The sequence below is a fragment of the Apteryx rowi genome, unplaced genomic scaffold, assembly GCF_003343035.1.
Source record: "Apteryx rowi isolate R43461 unplaced genomic scaffold, aptRow1 scaffold_264, whole genome shotgun sequence".
Lineage (NCBI taxonomy): Eukaryota > Metazoa > Chordata > Aves > Apterygiformes > Apterygidae > Apteryx > Apteryx rowi.
Genome location: NW_020449019.1, coordinates 74,193 through 91,924, shown reverse-complemented (window position 1 = coordinate 91,924; position 17,732 = coordinate 74,193). Strand labels below are relative to the sequence as shown.

At 34.2% G+C, this 17,732-nt stretch overlaps 1 protein-coding gene across 1 annotated transcript in view; it reads right to left on the bottom strand.

Annotated features, from left to right (window-relative positions):
• The window catches only part of LOC112967101 (maltase-glucoamylase, intestinal-like), a 58,105-nt gene that overhangs the window by 21,776 nt on the left and 18,597 nt on the right, over positions 1–17,732 (bottom strand). The window contains exons 12-25 of the mRNA XM_026067872.1: positions 17,240–17,353; positions 12,947–13,031; positions 11,633–11,750; positions 11,019–11,190; positions 10,073–10,189; positions 9,381–9,535; positions 8,672–8,756; positions 7,692–7,748; positions 6,965–7,089; positions 6,474–6,562; positions 5,600–5,649; positions 4,099–4,269; positions 3,066–3,215; positions 894–1,103 (exon numbers count right to left, since the gene is read on the bottom strand). Of these exons, the coding sequence (XP_025923657.1) occupies positions 894–1,103; positions 3,066–3,215; positions 4,099–4,269; positions 5,600–5,649; positions 6,474–6,562; positions 6,965–7,089; positions 7,692–7,748; positions 8,672–8,756; positions 9,381–9,535; positions 10,073–10,189; positions 11,019–11,190; positions 11,633–11,750; positions 12,947–13,031; positions 17,240–17,353 (1,698 nt within the window). The remainder of the gene's footprint in view (positions 1–893; positions 1,104–3,065; positions 3,216–4,098; positions 4,270–5,599; positions 5,650–6,473; positions 6,563–6,964; positions 7,090–7,691; positions 7,749–8,671; positions 8,757–9,380; positions 9,536–10,072; positions 10,190–11,018; positions 11,191–11,632; positions 11,751–12,946; positions 13,032–17,239; positions 17,354–17,732) is intronic.

Genomic DNA, 17,732 nt, shown 5'->3' with positions numbered 1-17,732 from the left:
GTGAATGAAGAATTACATGAAATACATAGCAAACGCTACCAACAGTTTAATTTTCAAGAATTCAGGATAATAGTTCAAGCACTATTTCCTGTATTCATTAAAGACTGATAGAAATGAGTCTATAGACTGGCAGATTCCCAGTCTTACATAAAGACTCATTCAAAACCTTGCCAATAATGATAAGAAATCTGAATTAATTAAAAAGAATACAGAAAATTGTTGAGCAAATTTTCTGAGATGAGGATTATTTTTTTAATGTGTGTTTTTTCCTGTAGTTTCCTTAAAATATTTGGTTTGGAAAATAAAAAATCGTAAGAATTTGCTTTGGACCAGGAATGACTCATTTAATTAGTTTAGTTTACCTTTTAGCCAGCTTTAAGAGATTCTTTTTCAGGTTTTCTGTATTCTATAAGCTGACCTAAATTAATTCAAGATATGACGTCTGATCATTTTAGTAATGTATTAAATTTTAGAGTAGTTTTATTAAAGGTATAGTAATAAATTATAAAGTATTAAAGATTTTAGAAAATACGTAGAATGGTTAACAACAACAAAAAAATTATAACCATAATGACTCCTACTGATAATTGTACTTTCATTGTAATGAGATACCTTTAGTTCCAGAGTTGCTGCTTGACATTACATGTATACGTTGACATTATATCCTTGATTCATATAATCACATTTTAAAAGCTGGGACAAAATTCTTACTAGAGGAAAAGATATGGCCTAAGAGCAATAAAAGCTGTTTGTTTAAAAGGAGAAGCCTATTTAGGCAAGAATGCCATTATCCAGATAATACAAAATTGACTAAAAACATTATTTCCATAAATAAAATATTTTTTACACCAGTGGAACAACACAAACTTGGAGAAATTCCAGAGTGAGATTACCTTAAACTGCAGCATATTGTTGTCATGATATTTCACCTCCAAGCGAAGTGTACCAATAGGTAAAGTTGAATTCTCATAAGCTTTGGTATTGATATTGTTTAAGGTGAGGTTAGCTGACAGACCTGTTGAGGTGTATTTTACATCATCAACGGAATAAATGTTGTCAGAACTATAATAGCAGTAGGGAATGGACAAGTCCGAGGTTACTTCCTGCAAATGGAAATATATTGCCAATCGTTAGGTTACGCAGAAAAAGCTCCTCTCCCCAAGCACAAGATGGACGTATATATGTGTCCCACTAATGGACCTTCCTCCTGATCAGCCAGAGAGGGGAACAGGATGCTGCTGCTTGTGCTGTTTGTGTGGGTCCTGAGTGTCTGTCCATGTTGATCTGTGTGGTCGGCCACATAAGTATATATATATGTGTGCAAATATACACACACATGCGCGCACACACACATATATATATATATATTTAATGCTGTACATGTGTGTTTGCCTACTGGGAATGCAATCTCAGCTTCACGACTGTTTGGACCTGGTGACATGGAGCTGTGGCAGCCTCATCCCATCAGACTACCAGGCTCGGCCTCCTTACCTAACACACATCCTGTTTTTACTAGGTAGCTATTAAATGAAGAGATTTGTCAAAAACATAATGCTATTACTGAACAATAAAGAAGCAATACTGAACCCACCGATCTCTGTACTAATTCAGATGCGGTTAAATAGTTTAGTCAAGGCTGTACAAATAGCCCAGTGAGGAAATTGTATCCTCAGAGGAAAGATGGCTTTATATTTTCTTTATCTGTGATCTTCATCTCAATCCCATGAAAAAGACCTTTAGGCTTGATCTGCTGATATTCCTAAAATTTACTCTCTTCTAATCTCATTGTCATATGGTCTCTGACCATCTGGCTGCCTTTTGGCTGCCTTCAAGGGGCTGTACCCCAAATTCCTTAGCTATTCAGGCAACATCAAATGAGAGCTTTCCATAGGCTTTTATATTTCTTTATTCATACAAATGAACACTAAAATAACCACTGAGAATTGCATCCTATCTATCTAGGATCTCCTGACAGCAAGATCAGATTTACTTTCAATTTTCTGCTATAACTGAATATAAATACTCAAACCAGTTATTCTGAGGTTGGATGTGCTGATGTAGACTAATGCATTAGCCTTCCACCTCTGAATACTTACCATCAATTCTGTCTAGTCATACAAATGAAACTATGCCTGCTAATCACATCTTAATTCCTAATGAATATTTATTATCTGCTGTCACCAAATTCCAAACATCTCCAATTTAAGCAAGTGTTTAAAATGTATCCAGTTTATAATTGGACCAGAATGTGATTTCACATGAAAAGACATTTCCAAATATCCAAAATTACAAAAATGTTTCTAATAGTGCAATAAATTTAAGAAAGTTCAACCACTTCAGCTGCTTTTTGCTTCTGGAATGTCTAACAGAGTTTTGGACTTCATACCTAGCGGATATATCCAAGCTTTGAAATTTGGATTTTGAGAATCATAGAATAATGTAGTTTGAAGAGGGACTCTAAAGACCATCCCTGCAAGGGTATACTGCTGACATATATTTATAGCCATGTGATATCCAGAAATAAAAACTATCCAATAAAGAACTTCATTTCAGGTATCTAGATCTATCTGATAGACAGAGATGCAAACAGTTAACCTTACAAAAAGATAAAAATTTCCTGAGATGCAAGAATTTTTCATCATATTATATTCCAGAGGAACCAATTTTAATTGAAATGTGTTTCAACGAGTATACATGCAAGATAAAGTCAACAGGCAAAATAAAAAAAAAGACAGAGAGTTGCAGGTCATAGTTGCAGTTAAGAAGAGTTGCATGAAGATGTTGATCTCAAGTCTATTCTACTTTTTATAACTCTTATATTATTTGGTATCATCTTTCAAAAAATACCATTTTTTCCCTCTATTTTTAATACACTTTGGAAAACCTTAAGGTGTTGAAAATGGTCCTAGTTTCAATGAAGTAAAGAAAATCTACTAAGACTGGTGGGATGATGAAAGTACCACAGTCTGCCAGACTACCTTTTTCACAGTAACAAATACAAAAAGAAAGCTATGATACTTAAAATGCTCTTTCTCATTTGGTTTAGACAAATCATTTTTCCTTACATTCCAGACACAGCCAAGTTGTTCACATTTTTCTTTTGTTGCATCTTGACTGGGATGACAATCATATCTTTCATTGACACTGACTTCCTGAGTCCATTGTAATGAGTATGATTTTCCCAGTTCAAGCTGAAGTCCTCTTATACGAGCAACCTACACATATTAAACAATAAATAGTGATTAAATTCTACTTCACATAGATCTTTTTTTCAGCTTGCGGAAGTGCAGAGCCTCAGAAACAATAAGTTGTCCTGCCTAACAGCTAACAAAAATCTTAGTGTCTGTCCTGCAGCATTAAATATATTATTTTTACAAATGCATGCACCTGAAATTCATGCACATAAGACCTGAAAAAGAGCTGATCCCATATGTCCTATGAAAGCACACAAGGAATGAAGATAAGTGCACAGCTAGCTCCTTAGCCTTTTTAAATTTCAGTGTAAGTGGTCAGGAAAAGTTAAAATACTTTGATTCTGTTTGAGTAACTGAGATAACAGGTAACTCGAAATAATAATAAATAGTGTACAATGCAGGTTCAAACCAAAGTCAGCACTATTCTTAAGGTGGTAAAACATTTTCATGAAAAATCCCCACTAGCAGCATTGTGCTTGCCTGCTTAGTGCATCCATTTACTGCAATGCTGCCGCTCTGTATTCATCCTCTGAGAAATGCTGTCTAAAATGATAAATGAAGTGTCAAAACCATACTTCATTTTGTTTTACAATCATTGCTCAAAGAATCATTAAAAATGTAAGTATTTTGCCTAATAAAGCTATTCCTCTCCTTATAAGTCAAATATAGCTACATGAATAACTGTTTAACTAAACTTTGTGTTGCATAGAGTGTCTGAGAGCAAAACTGAGATCCACTGTCCATATAGTTGAGTTTAATGAAATTGTACTTTTGTTCTGTAATAAAATAGATAGCATATTCTGTGGAATCTACAATAGTACTGAATACTATCCTTTGCAATATATAAAATAAAGGTGGCACAACTCCAAAGCTATTTAGTTCCAATTTTTCTATTATTATTTACCTTATCTGCAGGATAATAGGTGATATTATGTGAAGAACTTTGCACAGCATTGTTTTGAGATACAGTAACATTTGTTGGTTCCTGGACCAATCCCAAAATTCTGATTTCTTCAAACTTCAAGTTGTTTGAATCATTGTAATTGTTGTTTATAACATTCATTTGTAGAACATTCTGAGAAATAATAAAATAATCACATTATATTGCCAAAATTTTTCCGATTTAATTTTAAGAGTTACATTTAACTTTCCTAGATAATTCTTGACATTGCAGTATAAAGTAAGCCTTTTCCTTATCATATTAATTGTCATCCTTTTTTTGCTCTTATCACTTAAAAGCTACAAAATGTTTTCTACCTTCTATATAACATGCTTCATACTTGCATATCAGCTTCCTTTTTGGTTTCAGAAATAAGAAAAAGATAACAGGTGTCTGTGATAGGGCAACATACCTCTACTCTACTGGAATCTTGCTAGTGAGAGATTGCTAATCTTGCTGGATCTTACAATTGAAAGACTACATTCAGTGTTCATGATATAGAAGAGCTAGGTCCTGTTCAGTTACATTGGACAATATCAGATTAAGAGTCCAGTCATTTGCTCTGTGCCATCACTGTCATATATGCCATTATGTATCTTCCTTACTGCTGCCTATGTGAGAATTTACGTTAGCTTTCATTCACAGTAAACCTTCGGCACCATTACAGACAACCGATGATTCAGTTACAGTCGCAAGCTCCAATATTAAGTGAGATTTCATATCCAGAGTATTATCAGATATATGAATTAAGAAAAATAAAAATTATGAATTTGTTCTCACTTCTATTCCCACACTTCCCTTTCCATGTTCCTGTGCATTCTATCTGAATTGTTGTCCTGGTGTTTCAACATGGCAAGGGAACGAATAACTTCTGCAGTTAGTATTTTAATGCAAAAAATAGATATCATACTATTTGGAATCCTTATGATATGAAAACTCCAAGCAATATGGAATAGAAAAGCTATCCGGACTTTACCTTGTCAAACAGAAGTAATTCTTATTAAAGAATACATAAATAAATAAAAATAATCAAGTGGATTCTGTGGGTTCAGACATTTTCCTCTCCCTCACTGGAGAAACTCAGCTAAATTTTATGATATACCAGGATTCTTTTTCAGTTTTACAGCTTCTTAGAATCATAAACAATAAATTAATCTCCTTTCACACTCTGTTTTAACTGCCACTGATGTTTTACAGTTCTCTTGCTCTATAAACTTTCTTGCTAAGTTTACTAGGTGACAGGAAGTAGGGATTCTTCAGATACTAAAAGTAATTAGGAGAACAAAAGGCAAATACAAGATTTACACCCCAGGCAGATGACAATATTTTGAAAATGATACCTTGTAGACTTAATGAAATATTTCTTAGTAAATACTGTGGGAAAGGGAAAAAAAGGATACCCTTAGAAGATATTATTGATTAAAACTCAAAATGAAAGTAAGATCCTTTAAAAAAAAGTACTTACATTGGAAACTTTAAACTCATAAGCAATGTAAGTTTTATTGTCAACAGTACCTAAAATGTGGAGAAAGAATTTACAATTGCAGTGCAGAATCAAAGGCATTGAAAACAGGACAGTGCTACAGTTAGAGACCAATATATTGCTAATTATTATTATCATTATTATATTTATATTCAGAAACTGCTATCAAGATTGCTATTCCACTAAACAGATGCTGCACAAACTGCAGTAAAATAAGAAATTCTGATTATTTTTCAAAGCAGGAAAATTAATTTCTATATTTAACATTCTGCCAATTCAAATCTTCAGTTGAATTGATCCTGGGTATTGGTATTTTTAAATTGTTTTGAAATCCTGTTTTTTTGTATTATTTTTAAAACTCAGAGTTGAAGATTCATTCGTTTTATATTTGGTGTAGTGTATAAGCTGGTGGAGAGAAGATGTTCAGGAAGTTTCCTGTTTGTGGAAACACTTTGTGTGAGTGTAAACTCTACTATAAACTATACTTTCAAAAGTGATCATTTTTCCATCTTCTACTGAATCTTATTGCTAAACACAGTTTAGGTGCATTCTTGTACTCATTGAAACTGGCTTGAATAAATACCAGAATATACATCAATCTCGACAATGTGGTTTAACAGTCAGCATGCTAATGCACCAAACCTTTACATATTTAAGACTATTGTGAAGCCCAAATAAGTGAAAAAATATGAGTTAAGAATCATTATTTTTACACTTAAAAGTGATGAAAAAAATGTTAATAGCTTGTTGCCTATTAAAATCAACATTCACACTGACTTATTCTTATTCTGTAAAATCAGTGAGAAGATTAAAATCCGTAAATATTAATATTTCAGCTATCATTTATTCTGCTCACCTGTTGATTCTCCATCATCCCAGAATAACTCTCCAGAAGCTTCATTATTGTCATCCAGTGCAATTATAAGTCCCATAGGATTCTTACGGCTGTGAAAAAAGTATTTATCTTAGATGTATAATAAACAGACAGTCTTACTTCATCTTTAATATTAATATTAAAAATATAAATAGGGTTGCAGAACTTTGAGAATTGTCTTATATTAGTCCTTGGTTGCCCAAGATTTTCATGTCCAATAATTTTCATGTAAATGGATTAAAATATATGACAGGTTTACAAAATGCTACACAAAAAAAATCTGTAGTTAATCACTAAATACATTACGCAGTAAGTTGTGTAAGTGCATTGTGACTGACAGTTATTGCCAAATTTCAAAGTGCAAATACTAAATACAGTAGGCTGCTACTTATTTGCAGACTGACAGTCCTGAGCCCATTCTTGAAATCATATTTCACACTATAGTCAAAAAAGCATTCAGTCTTAAAACTTACCTTGCAACTGTTGTGGTAGCTGGTTGTTGAAAAGGGAAAACATAGCCTCCTCTCAAATGAAGTCCCAGTTTGTCCACTGGTAGGTACATATCAATCCATTGTTTTCTCCATGAGATTTTTGCTCCCTTATTAACAGGGATGTAAAAGTGAATGGGTATTTTGCATTACTCACTGATATGAATGCTGTCTTAAAGCCTGAGTTTTAACTTAATTCTTCCTTTTAGTAAAAAGTTTAAGTTACGTAAATACCCATAAAACTGCCAATGGTTGAAAAAATAAAATAGCCATAGGTCAATATGCTATCATGTTATAAATCAACACCTCTCAGTATTTAATTTTAAACATTTGAAGTGAACAATGTCCCTTTTCACCCATGAAATTGATCATCCCAGCAGTAGGGGAAACTCACTTGCAGAAATGAGATTAGGAAAAGATATTTGCAAACCGTTTCATGCATTATTATTGGTATTATACTTCACTATTTCAAACATGATCTTTGCTTAAGTTTTCGTTCAGTCTGTCTTTGTATTTCCTGCATTCTATCCACATCTGTGCATCCTTTTTGTGGGGGCTTTGATTCCTGCACTCGCCCTATCCTCCCTTCTCCCACTATTTCCTTCCTACAGGCTTTCCTTTAGGTCTCTATCCCAGGAGCAGAGCTGACAATCCTATTTCATTGTACAGATATTTAGAAAGCCACACCATATTATCCTACATATGCACTTACTGTATCATAATCATACCATACTGCATCGGGAATATAGGCTTGGACTACATCCACACCCTGAAAGGCAAATGAAGAAACAACTTTCAGATTTGAAGGCAAGTTAATCTAACAAGCCAAAATTTCCAAAATCATAATAAAGTTCACAATAAGAAAATTTCATAAGAGAAGAATTAGATTCTCTAGAGGACTGGAAAACAGAAGCAGGATTTAATAGCACAATGTATAAGATTTTCCATTTAGACAGTGATAAAAACATGTTCTGAGTTGTGGGCTCTCTTACTAGAAGCAGCAAACGAAGAAAAACAAAAAAAACACCCTAGGCTTGTTAGGAGTCTCAGGACAACCATATCATTTATATTCTGTATCCACGAAAAATGAATTTATCTAAGTTTTTATCAAGAGACATATTTCCATTGGAGACATAGCTATATTAATGCTAATGAACAAGGGCCTCTGCAGTCTCTTTTGGACTATGGTTTACAGTTCTGGTCAAAACTCTCAGTTCCATAATAAGATAGCTCATTGTACCAACCCAGAGTCACAGCACTTCAAACACACCGTCTCACAGGATATTCGCAAGCATTGTTAAATCTTCTTTATTTTGCATTTTCCATGCAGTTCAGATTAGAATAGGACCAGAGCAAATTTACTAGATTCACCTGCGAAGTAGAAAACCCTATTTTTCTTTTCATCTTAAGAAAAGGAGATGGAGCATGACTTCAGGGGAAAATGCATATGCAGTGAGTAGGGGAAACCTATCTTTTAAGCTGAATAATAATATTTTCACAAGACTGAATTRGCTGAAAATTAGAAGGTAGTTTCTAAGCAAAGGAATAAAAGAATGACAGGAATAGAGGGTCAAGAAATTTTAGTTGTTGGGATTTTAGTCTGAAATTCCCTGTAAGAAAAAAAGAACTGGAATAGTGTCCCTGTTCCCTTTAAATTCATTATGAGGTAGATGTCAAGGCAGTGAAACATACTGGGTCAAGTACAGGTGTAATAAGTAGCCCAGGACCCCACAAGAACTGTTTATCAACACTCCATGTTGCTTCATCAGAATAGAACCTAGACAAATGGGAAAATAACAACATTAATTATATTTACTAATTATATTATCGTGAGTAGTCTTAATATTTCAAGTTACTGATCGTCTAGAATCACTATTGAAAAGTCATCACAACATCACAATTTTATTTTCATCTGAGGCAATATGAAATTTAGAAGGTAAATTTACAGGATTACTAATTTAGTTAATATTGATTATACATATGCATAACTGTGTCTGTGTGTGGATGTTCTTGTTAGAATTTGACAGAGCTTTATTCAAGAGTTGCCAGGTAAGGAAACAAAAATTCTGAAACGTGGTGAGAATAATTTCATTAACTGGTGAGAATAATTCCATTAACATGGTGAGAATAATTTCATTAACTGCCTATGACATTTTGTAGCAACTCTTAGAGTAATTGAAAATAACATATTTGTGTATGCAGAAATTATAGATGGTTTTTGATTACTCTTCTGATTACTTCAAAGTGGTATTTCATGAATTTAGAAGTTGTCTATACGTATTGCAATGTGCACTGTCTTTCACAAATTATACATGTGTTTAGAAAGTCCCTGACAGCATTCAACCTGCCTCAATTCTTTCTTCCTAGTAAAAGTAGCATGAAGTCTGGTTAGTAAACTCACTCATGCAGAGCTGGCCGTACAACTGTGTCTCCTTGAGTATGAGCTTTGTAAAAGAGTGTATACAGGTAAGGCAGCAAAGTATAGCGTATGTTCAAGTAATACTTTGATGATTTCACCAAAACTGAATCAGCTCCAAACACAGCAGGATCCTGAGACTGAAAATAAATAACATATTACTATTGTTTTATGCAGAGGAAACTTGGAAAACACTGTATGTCAGATATGCAGAAGTAGGATGCTGCTTCAAAGATACTGCAATTCAGTGGTGCACCTCTGCAAGGTGTCTGCCTTGTAGAGTGTGACCTGAGGTCCTGGACCTCCAGTAAACCAGTCCAAGAGAGGGTTGCCTTGTACTGCAGGCCCTTCCTTGCCCACATGCATTCTGGATGCAACTAGGAGGTACTCCCAAGAGTCAGGATGATGGGTCATATAGCAGCAAGTGCCCTTCATTGTATATATGACCAATGGGGATAAAAGTCAATGTCAGATGAATGTACACCTGAGTGCATATAATTAATCCCTATGAAGCTAAACCTTTTGGAACTAGAATTTCATAACGAGAGTTTAAGGTTGTACCAATTTTAAACTAGTCAACTATCTAATTATTAGTGGTAAAATAATAATGGAAATGTGGTAGTGTGTGGAAATGTGGTAGTGTAACACAAAACTAGGTAAGAGAATGTACAACTTACTATGCGTAGTTCAGTATTGTGATTCCTGGAAAATGGATAAAATGCTCCTACTTGCATCCATCGTGTGCAAAGTTCTTCTGTGGTGTCATCAAAAAACCCACAAATATCTGCTCCAATCTTAAAATACAAACAGAATACATAATAAGTACAGTACATTGCACCTCTAATCTCTACAAAAAAATCTTCAAGTAGTGATTTTCAGAGATTTATTAATTCATCCTTAATTGCTAGCCAGGGTGATAGAGCCATTCAACACATTTCTATGTAAAATCTGTCTTCTTTCAAATCTCTCATCCATACCTAAATTTGCCCACTGTGTTTTGCTCTGATTCAACTCCAGAATTACTAAAGTTTCTAAGATATTATTTGAAGCAGAAGTAGCTAGGTAAATACCTATTTTTCAGTAAAGTCAAATAGATGTCTGCAAACACATTTACAGCCCACCATCTACATGAACAGAATTGTTCTAAGTCAAGTATAGGTAGTACAGAAAATTAAGTTAACTACTTGCTAACACTGCTCATTGTTCTCTTTCTGCCAAATATTTACCTTCCTGTTTGGTGCTAATATGCATACATTAGCAAAGCAATCCAAAAACCAAAGAATATCAAACCATGAAAAGTAATATGGGCATTTAATTAATAAATAGGTGTTCCTATTGCATTTGAAAATGAATGAAAAATAGTAGAGTTAGAAGGTGGATTGAAACAAATAATATATTTGATAAACATGCACCTACATAATCAAGATAAGAAAATGGCCTAAAGCTAAAATCAATTATTCCTGGGAAGAAAACATAAATCAGACTCCTAAAGGGATTCATTTACAGCTTAAAAGACAAGACGTTTGTACAGATAGTTTTGATTAGATAATCAGGTATCACGGATATACAGAGCATTTCTTATGTGTTCGTTTTGAAAGGAAATCACAGATTACTGTTTCATACGTAAGGAATTCCAAAGAGGTTAAATTCCAGCATTCCAGGTATTGCCCATTTTATGTGATCCCATGTTGCTGCATTATCTCCCAGCCAGTGTCCTGCATACTTTCCTGATCCTGCAAAAGTAGACCTTGAGAGAAGGAAGCTTCGTTTTCCAGGAAACAAAGAGTCAATGGCTCTGAAAATAAGAAAAAAAAAAAAAAAGGAATTATGCAAAGAATAAAAAAGACATAGAGCTAAGTAGTTCTATATAAGGCAAGTTTATATTTGTTATTTTACCATAACAAATAAGTTGAGGACACAGATTCTCTTACATTTAACCAGGTGTCTTATAGCTAAGTTCCTTATAGTAACCTTAAATAATGTTTCTGTAAGTTTTTGCCCACCAACCTAGACTGTATTTGAACTCTGCACATAATAAGGTCACAGAAATCCGACACATCATTATAGAACCAGAGATTTAGTCAGCTGTGGAAAGACTGATTTTCCAGAGGCCTGAAAATTCATACCGCCCCAAAATCAGGTTCCTTTGGAAGTGAAACCACTCACTGTATCTCAAAAAGCAGGCCATATGCTCTACTATACCTTTTTTTGTAAAGATATTAGGAAGCATTCCTTACTGTTTTGTTGATAAGGTCATAGAATACCCAAACAGGCTGTGAACATCGTACTGTCTCCCCCACTTCTGCACTGCATCCATACAAAGAGTCTTGGAATACAGGAGTCCATCAAGAATACCTTTGATAAAAGAATACAGATAACAGTTATGAAGTGTGCTTTGATTCTGAGTATTTCCGTTCTTTTCCTTCATGCATATACATAATATTTAGGTCCTTTTTCCTGTTTAGTGTTTGTATTAACCCCAGTACTACAAGGACAAAACAATAAGTACTCATCTGTATCATGTAATGTTCTAAAGATTGCTGGCTTTATTCCTCTTTGCTTTAACTAAGAAGCTTTCTGCCTTGAAGCTTTCCATATTTCATGGCAATCAATACATAAATACATATACAAATAGCAAAAGAATTCTCCTGATACTGCTAGAACTTGCATAAATGCAACTTTACTAACTGAGTGGAATTTAGCAGACTGATGTATAACATGCTTCAATTTGTTCAGAACATATAATGATTAACTTATACAGTCTATCTATGTCTAAGTGTAACTAAATAGTAATCACAGGCTCCCTTCAATGCCAATGCTTTCTGGCACCTCTTTCAGTAAATCTTTGCACAAATGAAGCTCACTGGGGTCTTTATCATGAGCATGGAAGCAAAGAGATGGTATAATATTCATTATTTAAAGTTGTATCTTTTATTCTACCAAAAGGTCCTCCTTTCCTATTCTTTCATCTTAAACACAGAAATGGAAACATTATATAGTTTAAATCTGGTGCAGAGGGAAAAGTTTAAGTTTCATTTGAACCCTACATCTATGGCTGAGGTCAGAAGGAATGACATTTTCACTTACAAAGTTTGTCTCTAAAAAGATACACTAAGTAGTGAATGTAGCTCAGCATAATTCAACTTCAGGCCCTCTAGATTTCTCATGCAGACACTGGTTCACCCATGCAAAGAAGGACTGCATAACTGAGCCCTAAATGTCTAAATCACTTGGTCTGATAATGTACTGGCAATGATCACTCAAAATTATTACTTAATACAGAATTTGAATTCCACTTGAAGTTAAAAGAAAATTAATACCAAATTCAGTAATGATTTGGAAAGGGAAAAAAAGCCATTTTTTTCTCATGAATTATATAAACCGCACCTTTGACCTGGGTTTAGGTATATTTGCATTTGCTGTCAATAATAATGTTCAAAAACCATCCCTAAAACTGCTAATAAAATCTCTTCATACCCTTGTAGCTGATAGCACAGTAATTCAGAAACATTTTGATTTCTTTGCTTCCCAGTTGAAGAAGATGGACTTACAGGGTATAAAAGGAGGATAGTTTAAGGCATTCTGCTCACAACCATCCCTTGAGCCTTGAACAAAGTTGGCTACTTCATTCATATCCTGAAAAAAAAAAAAGCATAGAATATGTTAACGTTTCCTCAAGTATGTTTTCCTAAGAAAATTCTTATGCTTTATTCCTCCTATCCTTTAAGGAATAATTAATTAGAACTAGTATATAATTAGGTATGATGGTATAACTGAGATACTGAACTGGTTGAGTCTTGCTTTAATATGGGTCTAAATGCTGGACAGACTTTATGTGAGTGAGCAGTATGAGTTGGGACACCTCAGATGACTGTTGACTATCTACAGATCTGAAGCTTTTAGACACTCCCTTAGATGCCAGACATACAGGATATAATTATCCTTCTTTAATATTATAGGTCTCCATTACCATTTCTGTTTAAAGAAGTGACAATATCCCTAAGCTAAGACGGAGTCCTAGACTGCAGTAGGATGCAGTTCCTCCCACAGTCAGGAGCTGCCAAAAGGCATTCAGCTCTCCAGCTATGCTGAGAAGGGATTGCAACCTACCTCCTCTTACTAAGCATAGTTTTTTTTCCTCTCAGCCATGTGACTAGCCATCACTAAAAGCCAGCACACCAAGGAAGCAGAGCTCAGAAAGCAGTGAACTATCCTCACAGGACTGTGGGGAATGATTGGTTGAAAACGTACCATAAACTACATATATGCAATGGAATGCATGGGACAGATTCCAGCCAGTCCTTACAGGTGTGGCTTAGAGTCCCCCTCCTTCCTTTCCTCACTGGAGTCAGCATCTACATCACGAGAATTACACCTAACCCCAGAAAAGAAACAAAAACCAGAAATAGCAGGAGGTGCCCCTCTAGTACTTGCCCCTGCTTATGAACAGCTCCACACTACTCTCAAGAGAATGTATTGACTACAGAGGATGTGATTTGAGAGAAATGTAGAATAAGCAAATGTATAATGTGATTTTTCTGCTAAAATATACAAGGTGACTAGATATTCTTAAAGATTTCCTTTAAAACATTTTTCAGAGCTAATGCAAAACTTGTATATTTTCCTTGCCAGATCTGCAAGTGCATTTCTAGATGCATACCTAAATGTACTGCAAGAAAAGCACACATGGAAGAAAACAATAACCTTGGGATGGAGCTCTGTTACTCTAATGACCAATTTAATCACATTTTTAGAACTCAGAAAGAGATTTATATCATTTATACTTGATAACCTGACCTAATGGAACCAGAGTTTGCAAAAACAAGCAAGAAAAGTATAATTTAATCACATAACAGCTAAAGGACGGTATTTTGCTGTACAGACTAAAAATGAATTTAAGATTGTTATGGCTTTTTAAAAAGTATGTCAAAACATTCAGATCTGTATTTTCTCTTCCAAGATTTATTCATTTTTAAGTAAAATGGAGAGGAGAAAAACAGGTACAGAATAAAGGAAGTAAAGAAGATGATCCTCAACCTTTTTTAAAGACCCCTATCACTGAGAGATGTCAGAATTCATCTGTGCTTCTGCAGAGAGAAATAATCAGTCTACAGAAAAAAAAAAGCACTTATTTAAAGAAAAGAAACCTGCAGCTAAAAACACATATTCTCATCTTCTTCTTTATCAGCCACATCGACAGGGGATTATCTGATGCACTCTAATGCATACTGATGAACATTATGAATTATTACACATTACAATTCCCTCATTAAATAGAAAGTAGCAAGATAATTAAGTGACAACATGAAAAAAAATCAGAATAAACTAACTAAATAAAGTAGGTTAAAAACTTTAAAATATATTTGAAATCTTGCTGTGCATAGTTATGTTTGCATGGATGAAGTATAATAATCAGTTAGCTCTTTTGGTCCTACCAGCAAATGCTTGGTAAGTAAAATTCCACTGTTCATTTTGTGTTTGAGCTTTCTGGAATCAACTTTTATTAAACAAAAATTTACAGTTCGCCTCTCTATTTTGTTGTAGGGGTTAAGAGCAATATTTCCAAACTATGCAATATGGTTACACAGTACTCCGCCTCCAGGTCCAAGATTGTTTCAGCATAAATCAAATGAAATTTAGCTTCTCAAGCTGAAATACAGTTCTATCCTGTCTTATTCAAAGCCTCTACCTTCTTTTTGTTTTGTGTGAGACTAGCCACAACACCATTCCCAGAATTTTAAATTCCAGACATAAGTCTGGAGTCATCGTGATGTGAGTTCATTGTGATGAAAACAGTAAGTTTCTTAGGGGATCAGAAACGATCAGCAGACAAGAATAAGAATGGCCTAAAAATCTATTTTATACTTAAGCAGATTTTAGATATCCTGATTTCCTGAGTCTAAGGATATTCCATACTTTCAGCCACAACATAAGGAGAAAAGCTAAGTTATCATATTTAAAACCGTACAGTCCTTCAAACCCAGGTTTTAGCATTACAGCTTGTATTAGTCCAGCACAAAGTCAGGGCATTATGATGCTTAGAACCTTTAATAATTGTAAATATAGATGGGCATTTCCAAAGCATGTTTAATTTCTGAATCCTCATCTAAGCACCTAAACGTAATCTTAACTTATATTTAGGGCTATTGAGTATCTATAAATATTTCTGAAGTAAAAAAGGGTTTTAGCTGCTCTGTATCTTCACAAAAGAAATTAACCCCCTGTTCAGGTGCTTACATAGGGATTAAGAAATTTAAGAACAGATCTCCCTCAGGTATCTATCTCTGAAAAGCTTTACTACAGCATATTCCTGTAAAAGATTGATCTGGGAGAATCAATACGGCCCTTGACCTTACTTAAGTTCTATGAATTATGCCTACAAACAATTGTGCTAGACTCCATGTTAATCATTTGACAGAAGAAAATATTTAGGGAGCCTGACTTTTCCAAATCCTAACTTGGAATACTAACTGCACATGTACTAATTTGAAACTTCATGAGCTACTTGGAGAAGAGAGGTATAGACTATATTAATTTTAATCCTTCAGTACCTGTTCAGAATACATTTACTTAGTATGTATACAGGTTTTCTGACTGTAGGAGTGTGCTGTCATTTGCCTTTATCAATGGGTCAACAGCTGAAGCATTTTAGATGTCAGTGAACATCCACAAACAGTACACTCTTATTTAAATGACATGGTTATGATTCAAATTTAAATTTCAAATAAAATATCAAATTTAAACTGCAAATCCAAATATAAAATCATGACTATAGTGTTTATTCATAACTGCAACACTTCTAGAACTGTCTGAAATATACTTATTGTCAATTTGTTATCAGAAAGGACAAGGAGTATTAGTTATGAAGCTAAATGTTTCTGTAAGAACCTACTCTCTTATAAGAATCACTCTGGCTGAAGAGAACAATTATGGATAAATGGATCTTCTCTTTTAAATAGTGACTTGACTGGTCTTACCGTTATTATACCATACCACAGATTTGTAGGCAGCAGGTATGACTGAGGGCACAATAAGAATAATAATTATAAGCTGTTGAACTACTTGTCCAGAAACTAGGTCCCTGATGTACAAAATAATCAAAGAAAAAATAAGAACATCCTTTTGAATTTCAAAAAGACTATTTTGGAGGAAATGCAGATGGTGGAACTTCAACCAAGTTGGACAACTCATGTACTGAAACCTATGTATGTATGTATAGCTTTGCTGGGTCACTCTTCATTTGTACAGGCCTTGAATACAATCTGTGCTCAGTCCTATCAACCTCCCTAGACTTGAGCAAACTCTTCCCTGATTCTGCATTATAAAAGAAGGTTCTTAATTCTGGACTAAGAAAAATGAGTTTATTCTGTTAAAAGTCAAGGTTCTACAAATGACGTTAATGTTTTTCTCTAGAGGGGAAATAACTTCTACTCATATGTACTGCTTATTAAAAATAAAACCCAGTGTAGGAACTATAGCTTTGAAATGGGGCCTCAATCTGGTTAGTGGTCCACAATTTTACATGCTGTCCTTCTGCATATTTATCTCATAGCCAGCTGTTAGACAAATTAGGTTTCTTTACATACACCTGTAGAGCACTGTCAAACGCATTGGGTAAATGCCACTTCTAACAAAAGGCAAGATCTCTTTGATACCAGAAACACAAGGATTCCATGCAGTGTGTTCAATGTCACAGAAAAGACAGACAAATGCCACATTGATTTCAGGTTATTAATAATAAACATCTCTTCAAATTCAGTGCAGATTTAAACAAAATATCTAGCCATAAACCTTACTTGTCATTAGCTTATTTCTGTAAAACATGAAAGTTCTGAATTACTTACAATCCAGATCCCATCATATGGCACTTTTTTATAAAATATTTTGCATTCTTCTACCCACCAGCTGGTGCAGTCAGGATTGGTGAAATCTGGGAAGACAGTTCTTCCCGGCCACACCTACAAAATTCAAAGGGAAATAATTGATTAAACTGTTGATTACATTAGAGAAAGATTAAAATACTCACATTCAGATTTATTTGAATTATTCTTTTGGATAAACATTTGGATATTAAAACTTTATATTACTAGTTTTTCAGGACAGTGTTAATATAGAAGATATAATATATATAAATTCTCTGGAGTGATAATAACTTACACTCAGCAAGAATGAACAAAGAGTATGACCTTGTTAATGTCTTCTGAATTTTCAACTTAGAAGTCAATATTAAGTCAAAATTATTTTTCAATTACACAAGTCCCAATGAGCAGCTTAATTTGTAAAGTATTATAAGGAAATTTTCAAAAGCAAAGTGGGAACTGGCTCTCCATTCACTAT